The sequence below is a fragment of the Myxine glutinosa genome, chromosome 14, assembly GCF_964187855.1.
Source record: "Myxine glutinosa chromosome 14, kmMyxGlut1.1, whole genome shotgun sequence".
In the NCBI taxonomy this organism is placed as follows: Eukaryota; Metazoa; Chordata; class Myxini; order Myxiniformes; family Myxinidae; genus Myxine; species Myxine glutinosa.
This window is the reverse complement of record NC_136274.1, coordinates 1,307,805-1,326,346: the sequence shown is the minus strand read 5'-3', so window position 1 is coordinate 1,326,346 and position 18,542 is coordinate 1,307,805. Positions and strand designations below refer to the sequence as shown.

The window sequence follows — 18,542 nt, the reverse complement described above, 5'->3', positions numbered from 1 at the left end:
CCTGTGAGCCACACAAAACCCTTGTTGAGACCGGAGTGAAGTGTCCCCACGACATTGAACATTTATTTTCGTTATTTTTCCCTTGTTCGTGTCTTTTGAGTCCGTGGGGAGGGACCCTCATTAAGAACTTTTAGTTTACCTCACCTTCGCTGTTACTTTGCATTGTTTAAATAAACCCTGTATTGATTGCATTTCTCTGCCGTGGCTGTCTTGTTCGTTTATTCGTTTGTGGGTCGAGGAATAAAACCCCGTGCGTTTCTCGCCCGTTCAGGTAAGGCATCGGGTCCTCCCCGGCGCGTGCCAAAGAGATAATCCCGCCAGGTTTGGCTTATACGCCTCGGAGCTGAAACATTACTTCTGGTATCCACTCATTATATGGAGTCGCCTGGATGCGGTCAGGGGTAACCAATCAGAATCTATAATTTCAGTTCGCCAACCTAATGAGCTCATGCTGTGACGTCACCGCCACGTATGTACGCCTTGCCTGCCAAGCTCCGGAAGAGCCATCTGACAGTGACCATAATGGCGGTGCTTATCGCTGCTCCCATTAAGGTACAGCAATAGCTGGATGGGATACCTTGATGGAGGTTCACCACTGATATTATGGAGTCGCATAATGACTGGATTATTACCTACGGTTTATAACCGAAAGGTTTTCAGATTCACAAGTGTATGCAGGACTCACTGCGTTGCCCTGATGAAGGCCCAACAAGGGCGAAACCAGGTCGGTAACTGAGTTTTGTATGCACTTGTGATAGTATCTGAACTAAGATCTAAATTACGCACTGTCAGATGGCTCTTCTGGAGCTTGGCAGGCAAGGCGTACATGGGTCATTCCATGTCAAATCATCAAAGAATCTGCCGTCATCTCTCAGATTTTTGTAAAACTTTGGGAACCAATTGGGACCCATGAAAAACGGCAAGAACTCAAATATTTTTGCTAACAGCCTCTTAATTAGTGAGATACAGACTAACGAACTTTGGACTAATTAGCGCGACGTCGCGAATTCAAATGGCCATATCTCTAAAAGTATAACACCTAGAGAGCTGGTTTTGGTGTCATTTTAAAGGTATTTTCATGCCCTATGAATTTGTCTGGGCAACATTTTCCTACCTCCAACCACAAAAAAGTTATCACAAAATATAAACTTCAATTGTGAATCCCCAAAAAATGTATCCTTCAAATTTCCTCAAATTCATCCCAGAGGTACCTTATGATGTCAAGAAGCTTCCACATAAATTTTGTGATGGGCACTCCAATAGTTTCTGAGATATGAGCAATAATGTACATGTACGTATGGCATATAGGTTCGAAAATCAGCATTTGTAATGTATTATACAATCAATAAGTGAGTTCAAGTACACAGTGTTCACTAACCTGACTTAGGCTTTCAATTTCCTCTTCAATGCAGCAACAGCAGCACTTGTTTCTTTCTTGGAAATACAATATGTCCTTCCAGTTGCAGTGGTTGGTTCAACAGTAGTAAGCACATCCTGGTAGTCAATAGTGAGAGGGTCTGCTGGTTCCGGAAATGTATATGATGGGGATGGTCCATGTGGATGGAGGAACTTAACATCCACCTCATGCCTCTCTGGGGTATGTTCCATGACACATGCAACCCACCAGTGACCATCATAATCCACTGTAACATAACCAGTTATGGCTGAGACATTGTGATCGATCATCCCAGGTGTAAGTTTCAAACTTGATTCAAACTTGATTCAAACTTGTGCTTGAGTTGTTCTATCATCTCCTGTCCTGCATCCTGGAGTTTGTTAGATGGCAATCCTGTCGCGATTTCCAATTTTTTCTTCACAGTGTCACCGATTTTCTTGGTTTTGGATTTCACATATTTATCTGCAGCAAGTCTCTTTTTTGGAATAGGTGATTCTCCAATCAATCCCAAAGACTCATTCAGTGTATTCAGTTCCATTTCAGGAGAATGAAATTCAAACTCCCCTGAACTGCCTGGTATTGGTGATTCACCTCCACCATCATTGTCCTCACTACTGCTAATAGCGCTGCTGGTCACTGGTAATGGTATTTCACTCTGAGTCTCTACCACACCTGGTTGTCTTTTTGCCAGTTTCTTACGACACTGGGTACAGATTTTCTGTGCACTTTGCAGTTTGAGGCTTGGATGAGCGGCTATGGCTTTTTGGCTAACAGCTCTCAAGCCAGACGACTTTGGTTTTTCATGAGCTCCAAAGGGATTGCAGCAGGATTTCTGCTTCAAGATGAACTTTTCCTTGGCAGTCGTCATTTTTCTGCAGCTCCTTCAGAAGTGAACTGCCAATTTCTGTTGGTGGCAGGCCTAAGCATTACACTAAGCCAACTTGGACTTTCCCTGGGGATCTTAGACTGTGAAAGTTGCATCACCTCGAATTACCCACATGGGAAATCCCAGTTGGAATTCCCCAGATGAGAATTCTCCCTCAGGCCCAGTTGAAAATGAAAGTATATGATACTTCAAAGCAATTGATGGTTGTTCCCTGTGTTCCCTGTCATGGCTAGGTTAGAATGATTGTATAATACATTACAAATGCTGATTTTCGAACCTATATGCCATACATACATGTACATTATTGCTCATATCTCAGAAACTATTGGAGTGCCCATCACAAAACTTATGTGGAAGCTTCTTGACATCATAAGGTACATCTGGGATGTATTTGAGGAAATTTGAAGGATACATTTTTTTTGGATTCACGATTGAAGTTTATATTTTGTGATAACTTTTTTGTGATTGGAGGTAGGAAAATGTTGCCCAGACAAATTTATAGGGCATGAAAATACCTTTAAAATGACACCAAAACCAGCTCTCTAGGTGTTATACTTTTAGAGATATGGCCATTTGAATTCGCGACATCGCGCTAATTAGTCCAAAGTTCGTTAACCTGTATCTCACTAATTAAGAGGCTGTTAGCAAAAATATTTGAGTTCTAGCTGTTTTTCATGGGTCCCAATTGGTTCCCAAAGTTTTACAAAAATCTGAGAGATGACGGCAGATTCTTTGATGATTTGACATGGAATGACCCACATACATGGCGGTGACATCACAGCGTGCGCTCATTAGGTTGGAGAACTGAAATGATAGATTCTGATGTGTATATATATATCGAACTTGTGTGTGTGTGTGTGTGTATATATATATATATATATTGTTGCGGTTTTGAGTTTTGGTAACAGTTTGTATAATAAAGGTTAAATTTCCCCCTCATAGTTAGTCACACAAGCAACATGTAGCCTCGCGATAGTGTAGTTATCTCTTAGTATTTGTGAGCTTAGTCCTTTTCCTATGTTAGTTCTGCGTTGAGTAGAGTAAGGAGAATAGGTCCTACTTAAACTTCCATTGACTATCCCGCCTCCCTAGCCTCATGCCTCTTTGTGCTGCCTTTGGTTCATTTTGGCGCGAATTAACACGAGGCAGGCCAAGGAGGGTCGGAGCGGGAACGAATGAGGGCGGCAGAGGAGCTGACGGTAAGCGCGAGTCGCCAATCAGGGCTCAGAGGGTGTGACGGCAGCACTGCGTCACAGGGCGTGGTTGGAAGGTTCGAGAAGGTTCGAGGAGGTTCGGGGAGTATCAATATAAGCCGTTGCGCAAAGCGCGTGAGGAGTTGGCACCCGAGGAATCGCGAGCAGCTGGATTGAAGAGAGAGGTACGAGGACTGAGTTGGCATTGAGTGGAGAAAGACGCGCATGAACCGGGATACGCGGTCATATAAAGCGACGCTCAGTTGAGATTGAAGCCGAGCCGCGCACAGTGCATTGAGTTACGCGAGTGATAACGCGCTGTGTAACCGCCAGCCACGCTGAGAGATGCGTATTTTCCTTCCTACCTCATCGGCTACCTTTTGTTCGGGAGACGCGCTACGAGGATCCTTCCACCGCCTGCTTGCCTTCTTCGCGGGACGTGCTGGGACCGTGGAGAGCCGGACGGGGCCGTTCCTGGACGACCACGTCGGCGCGGTTGGCCTGAACATCAAACTGCCTGCAATTCCCTGTGTGAGTGTGACGGGCCCGAGTCTGGGGATAAGGATAAGACTGTTTAAGTGCTGCTCTGTGTCTCCGCATCTACCGATTATCGTACATACATGTGGGAATAATAATTCAACCTGTGTTCTTCCTTTCCATTCGATCGTTCCTGTGATTTCCTCGTTGACCAAGGGTGGTACGAATAAAACCGCTTGAATTGGGTTCCACGACTAAAGACTGCACGGCCCACGTGGTACTCAATCCGCTCGGTGTACTGTTACGGATTCATCACTTCCGTTGTTGTGGTTTTCATCCACTTAAAACATTTCTGGTTCCATGTATTATTATTATTGTTGTTTGAGGGAAATAGCAATTATTATTGTCAAAAGGTAAAAAGGTTAATGTTTTAAATGAAACAGGAACCGGATGGCGACGAAGAGGAAGAGAAAAAAAAGAAGGCGGAGCGAGTGAGTCGGACAAGAAAGCCGAGCTGCTCCGAGTTCTGAAGCGAACGTTGTCGAACGGGAGTCACTCGCGAACTTTCGGGTTTCCCGGGAAAGGGATTCCTGCGACAGAGTTGTCATCGCTGTGACCGATCAACCTGCGTGTCAGGTTTTTGGCGGTGGATTCCGAGGAGAATTATCGTCGGGCCGTTACGTCTCAAGAACGGGTCGTCGGCCATTTTGACTCGCGTGCTTCGCGCGTCGAGCAAGGTTTCTTTGCTTCGTCAGCCATTTTCACCGCTTTCAGACGTATCTGGTGTGTGTTTGTGCACCGTGGCTTTTGAAGATTAATTTGCGGTTCGCCGACTGAGCCGTGAAAGTCCATACCCGAGGGTGTGATTTCCTACGTCACCTGGAGGGCGCCTTTGGAATTCCCAGTCGCCTTGAGGGCGCCTTTGTGCAGCTTTGGCTGTGTGACTGTACTTGCCATCCGCACGGGATTCTGGTCTCGATTGGACATCGTTCTGGCGATCACTGGAGCGAATCAACTTTGGCTTGAAGCCGGGAATAAGAGACATTGGGGAATGTTCTTGGTTCACTCACTTGGAGCACAGTGAGTTATATATTACGAAACTGATGGTACCATCATAGGACATATTGATTGTACTTTTGATTACTATTATTGTTGTACTGTTATTCTTGTGTGATCTTAATACAATATTTGTTTGTGAGTAACAATTGGGGTGGCTTCTCCATTGATCTTTGACATACAGAATAAGTTTTCTGCCGTGACTCCTCTCGGGGCTCGGAGGTACACCGTGACCAGGAGGTCGGGGAGGAGCACGTAACAGTACCCAAATCACACGTGGCTCGTGCGAGGCTTGCTTCCTCGCTTCCGTGGCGGCGCAGGGATTTAGGTACGAGCGAGACTTGGTCCCGAAACCCTACTTTGTGTTTGCCCGGGAGGGGCGTTTCAAGTCTCGGTTCCGCCAATCCCAGAAAGAACAAGGGGATTAATCCCCCCTTGGTAAGGGGAAGAAGGGCGGTGGAGAACTGTAACAATATTAACATTATGTGAAGTAAATAAATTGTGTAGATTACATCATTTGTGGATCTGATAAATTGCCAGTAACCATTTTGTAAAACTGAATGTGCAGCATCAAACTCAAGATGTCCAAATGTCACACATGTCCATGCCCGTGAGATTCCCACGGGTGACCCCACTGGTATATAATATTCTCAGTTGGTGATCATGTCTGTGCGTCTGTCCGTGGGTGTGGCCTCCCCCATTGAGGGAGTAGCTCCAACTATTCTGGAAGGTGCTTCAAAAACAAATCGCCACCATTTTCTTTCCTCGCATAGCTTTGAGGCCTCTTTTGTTAGGCCCACGGTATCTTGCCCTCTCTCACAGTTTTATTTCAACTCTCATTTCATTTTTCACAGTCGCTAACATGGTTTTCGACTCGGTTGCAAAAAATGGGAAGAAATTAGATGAAAGTTACCGTTTATAGAACAAAATGAATCTAAACTAGAACGCCACTCAGTAGAGCGCATACTCCTGCCGTGGGTTTAGTTGGAATAATACGTTTTGTTTAACATCCCCTCTCCCCAAAACAATAAATGAAAAAGAAAGTAAGCCCTAACTGTCAAATAATTTATTTTGATATATCTCGGAATTAGAGGAGAAAAACATCATTTAAGAATAAGAATAAAAGCTTTAATGCAGTAAAACAGAAAAAAATCTTTCCCAAAAATATTTCCCAAAAAAATTCCTGGATCCGGAATAATATCCTGAGCTTCACCAAAAACTAATCAATTCTTCCTTATCTCAAGGGCAATCATCCCTCCAACTTTCATCCAAATCCGTTCAGAACTTTTCCAAATATCTTGTTCACAAACACACGAACACACACACACACACATGGACGGACACGATCGAATGCGTTACTCCCTGGCGGGAGTAATAAACCTGAAAATCGCAGAGCCAGAATCAGAATTATTTATTTGGTCTGGGAAGCCCATGCGAGGTTTCTTCTTCTTCAGCCTCTCACAACCCTGGGTGAATATGCGTTCTTTTAAAAAAAAGTTGGAATTTTGCCAAATCTGTTTTATTCGCTTGTTAATATACCTCAGCCATTGACAAATCTGGAACTAAGTCTTTATAAGTTCATCAAATACTGACACAGCAAATGACATTCGCTGAGCTAAGTGTTGATATCTCTTCTGAGGTAAAAAAAAAAAAAAAACAGTTTTAAAGCATTATACGTATCAAACGATACATTTTATGAAACGGGGAAACCTAATACACTCTTTGCTGGTTTTAAAATGACAGAATATGTCTTTATTAGAAAGAAAAAAATGAACATTGAAGACGACGCTGCTAAAGAAAATACACCGCTCTAACACATAACCACGAGTTTAAACTACATTTACAACAAATATGAAAACTATTTTAATATCACAATGTTAAATATAGAATATATAGAAGATAATGTTTAAAAAAATGAGCCCTACCTTCCAATGGTAAAAAAATCCTTCAAAAAATTCCTGGATCGGGAATAATATCCTGAGCTTCACCAAAAACTAATCAATTCTTCCTTATCCCAAGGGCAATCATCCCACCAACTTTCATCCAAATCCGATCAGAACTTTTCCAGATATCTTGTTCACAAACACACGAACACACGAACACACGAAAACACACACACACACACACACACACACACACACACACACACACACACACACACACACACACACACACACACACACACACGTGAATGCATTACTCCCTGGTGGGAGTAATGAAATGAAGGCCTATCCATTGAAACTCCCTCGTGGCTTTATCTCGACTCCAATTCACCATCTCATTTCATTTTTCACAGTTGCTAAGATGGTTTTACACTCGGTTGCAAAAAACGGGAAGAAAATTTGATGAAAGTTAACGCACAGACAGGAGATTGCCGAGATCGGCACGGTATATCATACACCACCCAAATAACACAGACAGTAACATAAAGGCCATTCATTGAGACTCCATCACAGCTTTATCTCGACTAATTCACCATCACAGACACCCTGCTCTGTTCTCTCTTTGCCTGGGATTTTGCCACGTGGACGACACCCTGCTCTATTCTCTCTTTGCCTGGGATTTTGCCACGTGGACGACACCCTGCTCTGGACTCTCTTGTTTTAGCTCCAACGACACGTGTTTTGGCCTTTGTTCTTCGTCGACACCAATCGCTTCTGCGCCGATCTTTTGTGCCATCCGGCTGACCTGCAAGCTTGTCCAACCTGTGCTGAAGTTCGTCCGTACCAACTTCGAGGCTGCGGTTCGTCCTTCGGAACTGACCTCATCGAGCCGCGACTTCCGCACACCAGACCACGTGGCCAATTGCGAGGAATCCCAGCAGGTACATCGGTACGCCCTTAACCAATGTCCTTTTTCCCTGTGTGTGTGTGTGTGTGTGTGTGTGTGTGTGTGTGTGTGTGTGTGTGTGTGTGTGTGTGTGTGTGTCAGAGTGTGAAGGCGCCAAGTCGGGGTTATTATTAGGTAATAAATGATAAGCTGAATCTTCGTCTCCATTTCTCTGTGCCTTCAAAATAAAAGGCTGTACATTTTGTTGTTACTTTCCAACCTGTTCGATACGTCTTTTCTCCATTGGCCTAGCATCATCCAGGACTGCATTTGGCTAGACTCAGGTCCATAAATCTCGTGGGGTAACGCCGCTTTCCACACCGTGCAAATCAGCTCGGCACGCAATTGAATAAGGTGTGTGAAAGCGAGGGTTCGATCGCGCGGTTCTTCGGCACGCGCGTGCACCTTGATCCGTGCACCTTGAAGGTATTCGTGATTCTCCGGTATTAACCGAGGGGAATCACGCAAAAAAATTGCTGTGCAAGAAGGGGGTTTTGAACCCGGCCCCGCAACAAATTGTTAAGGAGTGGGATAATTTGAACCACCGCAACAATATGTTAATGATGACGTCATAGGTGCCTCCATTATGACATCATAATTCAACAAGTACAAAACTTCATCAGATCAGGATGAAATTTATTGAGCGTCATCTAGGGATAAATTGGTGGAGAAAAACACAATAATGACGTCATCAGTCATGTGGGTCGGCCGCCATATTTGTTTTAACATAAAAGCCTTAAAATCCACTAAAAACCCTTTTTCTCCGAAACGGCTGAACAGATCAAGGCAAAACATTAGATGCATGACCATATACCCATGACGAACAAATCATTCCACGACCAAGACGGCATAGGTCACATGGTTTGGCGACTATGATTTTTTGAAAAATAAACCTTTAAAAAGCCACTCCTCCAGAACGGCTGAACAGATTGAATGGAAACATCACACATATGTTCCCCATGCCTTGGGGATACCATGGTGTCCTTGAACAATTTATACATCACATGGTTTGGTGGCAATGTTGGATTGAACAAAAATCTTTTAAAATTTTTTAAATATCTCTTGAACTGCTTTGTTGATCGAAGTGAAACTTCAAAGTAATGTAGTAGTCGCAAAGCGCAACACGTGTTAAAAATTTCAATATGACTGATCTTACGGTCTGGCTACTACACTCTACTATATTATCTTCTCTAGCCATGTGACACACAACCAACAACAGGCATTTTAAGGCCATTTTCCCTGCAAGAGCGGGGGTTTGACCCTCCAGCCATGTGAGTTTTCAATAAATCTATTAATTGGAGATGGAGACGTTGGAGACGACGGCACGGATTTTCGAAGCTCCACACGGTCTCCACGTTTTCAAAGTTAAGTCATTGTTCACAATTGTATTTTGTCGAAACTGTATTTATCTTTCGGTGTGTGAACCTGTAGTGTGCCCCTTGGAAGTTTCTCGGTATTTATCTTTCATAAATTAATCGTTTGTTTGCCGCGCCGCATGTGCGGCCTTGCAGCCTCAGGCTTCCCCCGTCGAAGTTTGTTCCTTCCCTCGCTGTTTTTGTTAGGTTTTTTGATTTTCCCTTCTCCCCCAAACTTCACCGAACATCTACTCTTTGTCTAACGTTGTAACCCCCACCCCCCCCGACCACCCCCCCCCCCCGACCACCCCACCCACCCCATCCACCCCAAAAAAAACAAACAAAAAAAAAAACAACTTATTTCCCTTTCTCCTCGTGTGCTTTTGTCCCATCGTGCACCTCTGTCCATGTGCGCTGTCCCGCCCCGCCCCCATTATCCCCTTGCCTTCCACCTTTTGCCCTGTTCAAGTGACTCGTGGTTGTCCATCAAGGCCCTCTCCCCGTTGGTATTTTTGTGAATATAAGATTGTTCTTCACGGTTCTGTTTGAATATGTTTAAACTTTCCCCTTCAGTGTTTTATTCAGTGGTTTATTACAACACGCTGTTTTGCTTCTTATTTAAAAGGCTCCTTTCAATTTCCTCTTCAACTCATTCCATTTCAAAAAAATATTCAATCTCTTATAATTATTTCTCACTACATGCTCTAAATTCTCATTCATTCCACCCCTCCTCCATCGTTCTTAAACAGGATCGCTAACTTGAAAATCACAACAACCCAATTTGTTATAAATGTTCATCTTTCATTAATCATCCACTTTCTAAACTCCCCCCTTGCCCCTCCCCTCCAAAACTCCCCTCTTGCCCCTCCCCTCCAAATCTCCCCCCTTGCTCCTCCCTTCCTAAACTCCCCCCTTGCCCCTCCCCTCCTAAACTCTCAAATGTTGTGTTTGTGTCCTTCCCCCTCTCTCCCAATCTTGTCTACCACTCCCCTTATTTTTTGGTTTATGTGTCGGTTTGACTTTGTGCGATTAATGTTAGCTCTTTCACGAGCCTCGATCTTGTTATACTATCGGAATGTACCTTTTGACACTTTGGACTGCTGAATCCCATTGGACCTTTAAGAACATTTAAGACCCCCAAGACACCTTGAGATACCATTAAGACACCAAGACCCTTAGGATTATGCGGATACGGATACCCCAAAGACCCTTAAATACCACGAAGAACCAGAGGACCATGAGGACCCAAAATACCCTGAAGACGACAAAGACACAAAAGACCCCCATGACTCAAAGCACCCCAATGACCCAAACGAGCCATAGGACCCTGATGACCCAAAAGACTCCGAGGATGCAAAAGACCCCGGGGACTCAAAAGACCCCAAAACAGCCTCAAAAAAAAATAATTCTAATACAATACTGAATTCAGTTTTATAAAGAGGATGTCATGTGTCACACATGTCTGATGAAAGTGGGGTTGTACAAAATAATAAAAGACTGTACAAAAACACCCCACAAAATATACCACACAAACATGTCCTGGTGAGGGTCTGCAATCTCTGATTGCTCTTTCTTGTTATTAATGTGATAAAGTTATGGCATATTAAAAATGTCTACGGTAGTCCTTCCTGTTTCACCCTTTATTTCTTCTCTGCTGACGCAGATCAACGGAGACCTTTAGAGACATTTCAAGCCTGCAGGTGAATGATCATTCACAGCCTTCTAAAAGCTGGCCGGCAGAGGGTGAAGCTATGATGGATCATGAACACATACAATACACCGACTCCGTCACCAATAAGCGTGGAGAACCCTGCATTAGTACATCAGGAACGTCGCAAGGCATAGCCACGTGGTGTGATACCCGGGTTAACATAAACATACACATGTGAAGATGCCATCCAACAAAACAGTCTTTTTAATGGTGACGAACAGCAAAGTGCATAGCTCAACATGCTTATGTTTCAGCAAGTGCACTGCCGTAGCACGAAGCATGAAGTGTCCACATTAAGGATGTGGTCTATCCATAACGAGGATAAAGCCGATGCAGGAAAGGGTAGTTCTGCTCATCTCGTCGACACAGCATCCTAACATAACAAGTTACAATGCACATAACGTGCACATGTGTACAATGCATACAACGACAGGCCTTTTTAAAAAGATAGCTGCAACGACCCCAATGAGAGATTGGAGAATAAGTCGACCCTCAATACATCTCCAAAGGTCTAAAAACTAAATTGTAAACTTTTACAGGCATTACAACCAAATACCTTTCAAAGCTAGAGATAATGCTAATAGTTCCCAGTGTGATAGTTAAATCCTTGCAAGTTGGAAACTTTAATCCAACAATATACAGCACAACGAATCGACAACAGGATACTCCATTCTGTGCAACTTTTCATCCGCAGCTCAATGGAATACTGTTCTCCCCTATGGGCTGGTGCTCCTGCCTCACACCTAGCTCGTCTTCACGCTGTTGAAACCAAACCTTTCAGAATCATTGGAATCTCCCGCGATGAAGCTATCTCTGAGGGCCTTTCACTCACTCACCGCAGGCAGGTAGGTGGTTTTTCTGTCTTCTACAGACTCCTCTCCGGCCTTGCTCCCCCAGCTCTCTCTGTGCTCTGTCCCCCAAATATTCCTACAGGTCGCACAAGACCTGCCAGCCACCCTCTGATGGTTAAACTGCCGAAATCTCGGCTCTCTGCTCACCTTCACTCTTTCATTCCTCTTTTCTCCTGCCTCTGGAACAAACTCCCACACTCACTTCAATCACACTCCTCCCTCCAGGTCTTTAAAACAGCTGTTCACCACCATCTCTTATCTTCCCCCATCCAAAACCTTGATCTTTTCTACCCCCGCTAATTCACCCCAGATCCACCTTGTTTGAAATTCCAACTTCTTTCCTGGAAGTCCTGGCAGTGTCCATATGTTTTATACCTCTCCCAACCCCCCCCCCCCCCCTTCCCATGCTTCCCCCCCCAAAGCCCTCTCCCTCCCACAGTTCCCTCGATGTCTCCATGTCTCTCGGTCCCTGCTCTCAAATGTTGTGTTTGTGTCCTTCCCCCTCTCTCCCCATCTTGTCTACCGCTCCCGATGTTATTTGTTTTATGTGTCTGTTTGTCTTTCTGTGTGATTAATGTTCGCTCTTTCACGAGCCTCGATCTTGTATACAAAAAAAACAAAAAACAAAACACTCAGTCTGGTACATGACAGCGATCTGACTCATTGGCCTGACTATCCTCCTCTCAATAACAAAGAAGCTTTGCTCACATTAATGGGCACACAAAACCCCTCAATACATCCATTTAACAAAGCATTAACACAATGATTTGGTTATTGTTAGAATTTAAAGTTACCTCAAATGGTTGCTCCTTGGAAACAGCATATTGCTGGGTGGAATTTGCATCCATGGCACCATCTTCTCCAGATTTCCAAAGTGTGTGGCTCAGGTCATGTTCCCCATCGATAGACCCATCGTCCCAGTACTCTCCAACATAGGCCTGACCCTGATCCTCTTCATATACAATTTCAAGCTCACGTCGATTGTTCAGCTGCCCGGTGCCATTGGTCATTCCGTGCTGAACCTCCGCCAGCAGAACAACACATTTAGGAGATAAAGCGACATCTGCGGGTAGCAATAGAAAAATATTTTTTCATTCCTTCCAAATGGTAGTTTGTGTATGATTAAGTTACATGGATACTAATCATTCCTTGTGGGATACTGAGGAAGTACATTGGGAAGCGAAGGAAAGTTGGCTGAGACTGGGTCTGCTCTCGCCTATTTGTTACAAGAATGGATGAGTAAACATTAATACAAATATTGGTTGGACGTGACCACACACAGATGCACTTGCACACACACTGCGCTCCCATTATACACAGATACGGATATAGTAGATACGTCATGCAGATATGGGTAAGAAGGGGATAGGGGCATCGGTACATCATGCACATACGGATAGGGATATAGATACACCATATGGATACGGGTAAGATAGGGATAGGGGCATAGGTACATCATGCACATACGGATAGGGATATAGATACATCATACTGATACGGGTAAGATAGGGATAGGGGCATCGTTACATCATGCACATACGGATAGGGATAGGGATATAGATACATCATACGGATACGGGTAAGATTGCGATAGGGGCATCGGTACATCATGCACATACGGATAGGGATATAGATACATCATACGGATACGGGTAAGATAGGGATAGGGGCATAGGTACATCATGCACATACGGATAGGGATATAGATACATCATACGGATATGGGTAATATAGGGATAGGGGCATCGGTGCATCATGCACATAAGGATAGGGATATAGATACATCATACAGATACGGGTAATATAGGGATAGGGGCATCAGTACATCATGCACATACGGATAGGGATATAGATACATCATACGGATATGGGTAAGATAGAGATAGGGGCATAGGTACATCATGCACATACGGATAGGGATATAGATACATCATACGGATATGGGAAATATAGGGATAGGGGCATAAGTACATCATGCACATAAGGATAGGGATATAGATACATCATACGGATACGGGTAAGATAGGGATAGGTACATCATGCACATACGGATAGGGATAGAGATACATCATACAGATACGGGTAAGATAGGGATAGGGGCATCTGTACATACGGATAGGGACATCGATACATCATACGGATACGGGTAAGATAGGGATAGGGGCATCTGTACATCATGCACATACGGATAGGGACATCGATACATCATACGGATATGGGTAAGATAGGGATAGGGGCATCAGTACATCATGCACATACGGATAGGGATATAGATACATCATACGGATACGGGTAAGATTAAAGTAAGGTAAGGTAAGATACGGGTAAGATGCCCTATGCTGAATGGAGAAGGTGGATCAGACTCGGCAACGGTTGCAAGAGTGAGATGTGCATGGAAGAAGTTTCGGGAACTGAGTGGCGTGCTGATGAGGAGGGGAGTGTCGTTGAAGCTGAAGGGAAAGGTGTATGCTGCATGTGTGAGAAGTGTTATGATTTATGGGAGCGAGACATGGATAATGAACGTAGAGCAGCAACGAAGGCTGGAAAGGGTGGAAATGCGAATGGTTCGGTGGATGTGCGGAGTATCGTTGAGAGAGAGGAAGACAAATGATGAATTGCGAAAGATGATGGGAATAGAGTCTGTGGTGTATGCTGTGAAGAGGAACAGTTTGAGATGGTTTGGTCATGTGTTGAGGAAGGATGAAAGTGACTGGTTGAGAAGAGTGATGGAAATGAATGTAGAAGGAAGTAGAGGACGGGGAAGACCGAGAAAGACTTGACTAAAGATGGTCGAAGAAGAAATGCGGGCAAGGGGCTTAACAAGGGGAGATGCAGAAAATAGGGCAAAATGGAGAAGATTGTCATGGGGACCGCAAGGATAACCCCCGCTCTTGCAGGGAAAATGGCCTTAAAATGCCTGTTGTTGTTTGTTGTATACGGATACGGGTAAGATAGGGATAGGGGCATCGGTGCATCATGCACATACAGATAGGGATATAGATACATCATACGGATACGGGTAATATAGGGATAGGGGCAACGATACATTACAAAGATACGGATAGGGATAGGGATACAGATACATCATACTGATACGGGTAAAATAGAGATAGGGGCATTGATACATCACGCACATATGGATAGAGATATAGATACATCATGCGGAAATGGATTGAGATCGAGATACGTCGTACAGATATGGGTAGGGATATAGATGCATTATGCGGATACGGATTGGCTTATAGATACGTCGTGCGGATAGGGATATAGATGCATTATGCGGATATCGATACATTATGCGGATACGGATGGGGATATCGATACATTATGCGGATACGGGTAAAATAGAGATAGGGGCATTGATACATCATGCACATATGGATAGAGATATAGATACATCATGCGGAAATGGATTGGGATATAGATACGTCGTACGGATATGGGTAGCGATATAGATACATTATGCGGATACAGATTGGCTTTAATTAATTCGCTGAATTAACTGAATCATCGCTGAATTAACGCCAGGGGGGTTGACTCAGCCTGTCATCCTTCCGAGGTCGGCTAATTGAGTACCAGTTCACTGGTAAATCCCTGTTTGTCGTAAAAGGCAACAAACAAGGTTGGTGGCAGGAAGGGCATCCGGCCGTAAAACATTGCTTCAAAAAGGGGACCAACAACAACAACAAAAAAACCACGGTGCCCGAAAAAGGCCAACCCCCGCTTTGCGGGGAAAAATGGCCTCTAAAGGTGGTTTTTTTTATTTTATGCGGATACGGATTGGCTTATAGATACGTCGTGCAGATATGGATAGGGATATAGATGCATTATGCAGATACGGATCGGGATATCGATACATTATGCGGATATGTATAAGGATATAGATAGGTCATGTAGATACAGATAGGATAAAGTGATGGCGACAAAAGTTAAAGCTCTCATGAGCCGGAGATAGAGAAGAGAGGTAACCCGGAAGGGTACGATACCCGAGGGAAACAAACGGTGTCAAATATGATGAGAAGGGATTATTGAAGAGGATGGGGGAGGAGGCAGGGTGGATGTGGGAGGGAAATGCACAACCAGGCGCATTGCATGGAGCTGCAGGCAGTAGCTGTGCCAGGAGACTAGCAACGAATGTTGAAGCTCTCACGAGCCAGACACAGAGAATGGAGGTAAGGCAGAAGCAGTACGACACCTGAGGGAAACGAACGATGCTGAGATGGTGGGAGAGGATGGGGGAGGGGCAATACGGCGAGAGGAGAATGGTGAGTAGCCCAACAATGAGGTACGATGACAGGAGAAGAAAAGTGTTTTGATAATAAAATAAAATAAAACAAGAAATATTGTAACAGACGCCAAACAGAAATTCTGTGTCTGTGCATTCGTAAATCCGAACAGACAGGATGTGCACTGAAAAATAAATAGCCTGCTCCTCCTCTTGTGAAGAAAACGATCATCTCACACAGACAGGAATCTGCACAGAGTAGAGACTGATGAGGTGCTACCTGCTTTTGGCAAAGAAAAGATCAAGCTCCACAGAAAAAATACAAAGAATGAAAATTAGAGCAAAGAGGATAACAAAATCATCCTCCAATGCTGGGTCTATTCAACCCATGAGCTTTGGGGGATGAACGGTAGGGGAAAACGATTCATGGAACAGCTGGGGAAGACAAAACAGGCCACCAGATTAGAGGCAGTCCCATTATACAAACTTGACAGAATTAGGTCGACAGCATATTGGACACTAGATGGAATAGAACTTATCAAACACTAGAACTAGAACTTGTCAAACAAGTCGAACATGTCTTTCAATCCTGACAAATCTCACACTCTTACGATGTCTCTCCGAAAAGACCGACTGGACAACCCTCCCATCCACTTTATGAATAATCCTCTCCAAGAAGTTCTGTCACTCAAGCTTTTGGGTCTCACTATCTGCCTGGGAAAAGTTTTCCTACTAAAGGAAAACTTTTTTAGTTTTTAACTTTTTAGTTTTTGTTTAGTTTGGTTTAGTTTTAACTTTTAGTTTTTAACTTTAGAAAAGTTTAGTTTTCCTGGGAAAACCACATTTCAAATGTGGCCTCCAAAGCCAGTTGCCGACTGGGCATCCACCGTTGTGCGAAGTCCTTCCTTGACACACCTGAGCTCCTCACCACATACAAGGCTTTCATCCGCAGCTCAATGGAATACTGTTCTCCCCTCTAGGCTGGTGCTCTTGCCTCACACCTAGCTCGTCTTCACGCTGTTGAAACCAAAGCGTTCAGAATCATTGGAATCTCCCGCGATGAAGCTATCTCCGAGGGCCTTTCACTTACCCACCCCGCAGGCAGGTTGGTGGTCTTTCCGTCTTCTACCGACTGCTCTCCGGCCTTGCTCCCCCAGCTCTCACTGGGCTCTGTCCCCCAAATATTCCTACAGGTCGCACAAGATCTGCCTGCAACCCTCTCATGGTTAAACTGCCAAAATCAAGACTCTCTGCTCACCTTCACTCCTTCATTCCTCTTTTCTCCCGCCTCTGGAACAAACTCCCTCACTCTCTTCAATCCCACTCCTCCCTCCAGGTCTTTAAAGCAGCTGTTCACCACCATCTCTTATCTTCCCCCATCCAAAACCTTGATCTTTTCTACCCCCGCTAATTTCACCCCAAATCCATTTTTTTTGAAATACCGACTTCTTTCCTGGAAGTCCTTTGTGTCCTTGTGTTTTATGCTTCTCGCACCCACCCCCCCCCCCCTTCCCATGCCTCCTCCCCCCAAGCCCTCTCCCTCCGACACATCTCCCGATGTCCCTGCTCTCAAATGTTGTGTTTGTGTGCTTCCCCTTCTCTCCCCATCTTGTCTACCGCACCCCTTTTTATATACTTTGTTTGTCTGTTTGATTTGTTTGTGTGATAAATGTTAGCTCTTTCACGAGCCTCGATTCTGTATACAAAAAAAAGAAGAAAAAAAAAGAGATAACAGACAAAGCCAGGGAACAAGAAGCAGAAGATTTGATGAGAATGGAAGTCGAGGAGTTGCCAGGAGGTGGACAGAGGGAGAGTGAGGAGGTGACTGTGAGGACACGGGAGAGGCAAGGCGACAAAAACGAGGCTTGGAACATGGCGTGGCATCGAGATTTCAATAATTTCTTATCTACCCGGCCTTTCAAAACCTTGATCTTTTCTAACCCCGTTAATGCACTCCAAATCCACCTCTTTCAATCCCAGACATCATTCCTGAAATTCCTAGTCATGCCCTCTCCATTCCACAGATCTCCCGATGTCCCTGTTCACTACTGTTGTGCTTGAGTGCTTCCCTCTCTCTCCCCATCTTGTCTCCCACTCCCTTTGTTATATGTTTTATGTGTCTATTTATGTTTTTTTGCGTTTAATGTGTTAGCTCCTGATGTGTTTAATGTGTTAGCTAAACCACTTGGCGATGTCTCCACAAGAAACTTGGTAAATGCACACACTCAATGCTCTTGAGACCTGACCATAGATCAACTGTAATCTATATACCCCAAAGAGGAATGGCGCTTCCTGCCGCTCCGGTAGTGTGTGGGTGTACTAGTTAATTAAATAAGTCATTATTCGAAAAAATTAAGTAATTAACTGATTAATCAATAAATAATTAATCAATTAATTGATCAATCAATAAATAATTAATCTATATAATAATTAATCAATAAATCAAAAATATCCTTGATAGCCACATCACTTGGTCACTGCCATGTCCAAGTATTAGCTTCCTAGCTCAAAAGGTGCCTGAGATATTGGCCAAATGAGAAAGAAAATAAATAAATGATTAATA

General features: G+C 44.1%; 1 protein-coding gene across 1 annotated transcript in view; it reads right to left on the bottom strand.

The window, feature by feature from the left end:
• LOC144888837 (peripheral-type benzodiazepine receptor-associated protein 1-like) overlaps positions 1-18,542 on the bottom strand; it is a 192,850-nt gene that overhangs the window by 88,090 nt on the left and 86,218 nt on the right. The window contains exon 2 of the mRNA XM_078768299.1: positions 12,549-12,817. Coding sequence (XP_078624425.1) covers positions 12,549-12,764 — 216 coding nt within the window. The 5' untranslated portion in view covers positions 12,765-12,817. The remainder of the gene's footprint in view (positions 1-12,548; positions 12,818-18,542) is intronic.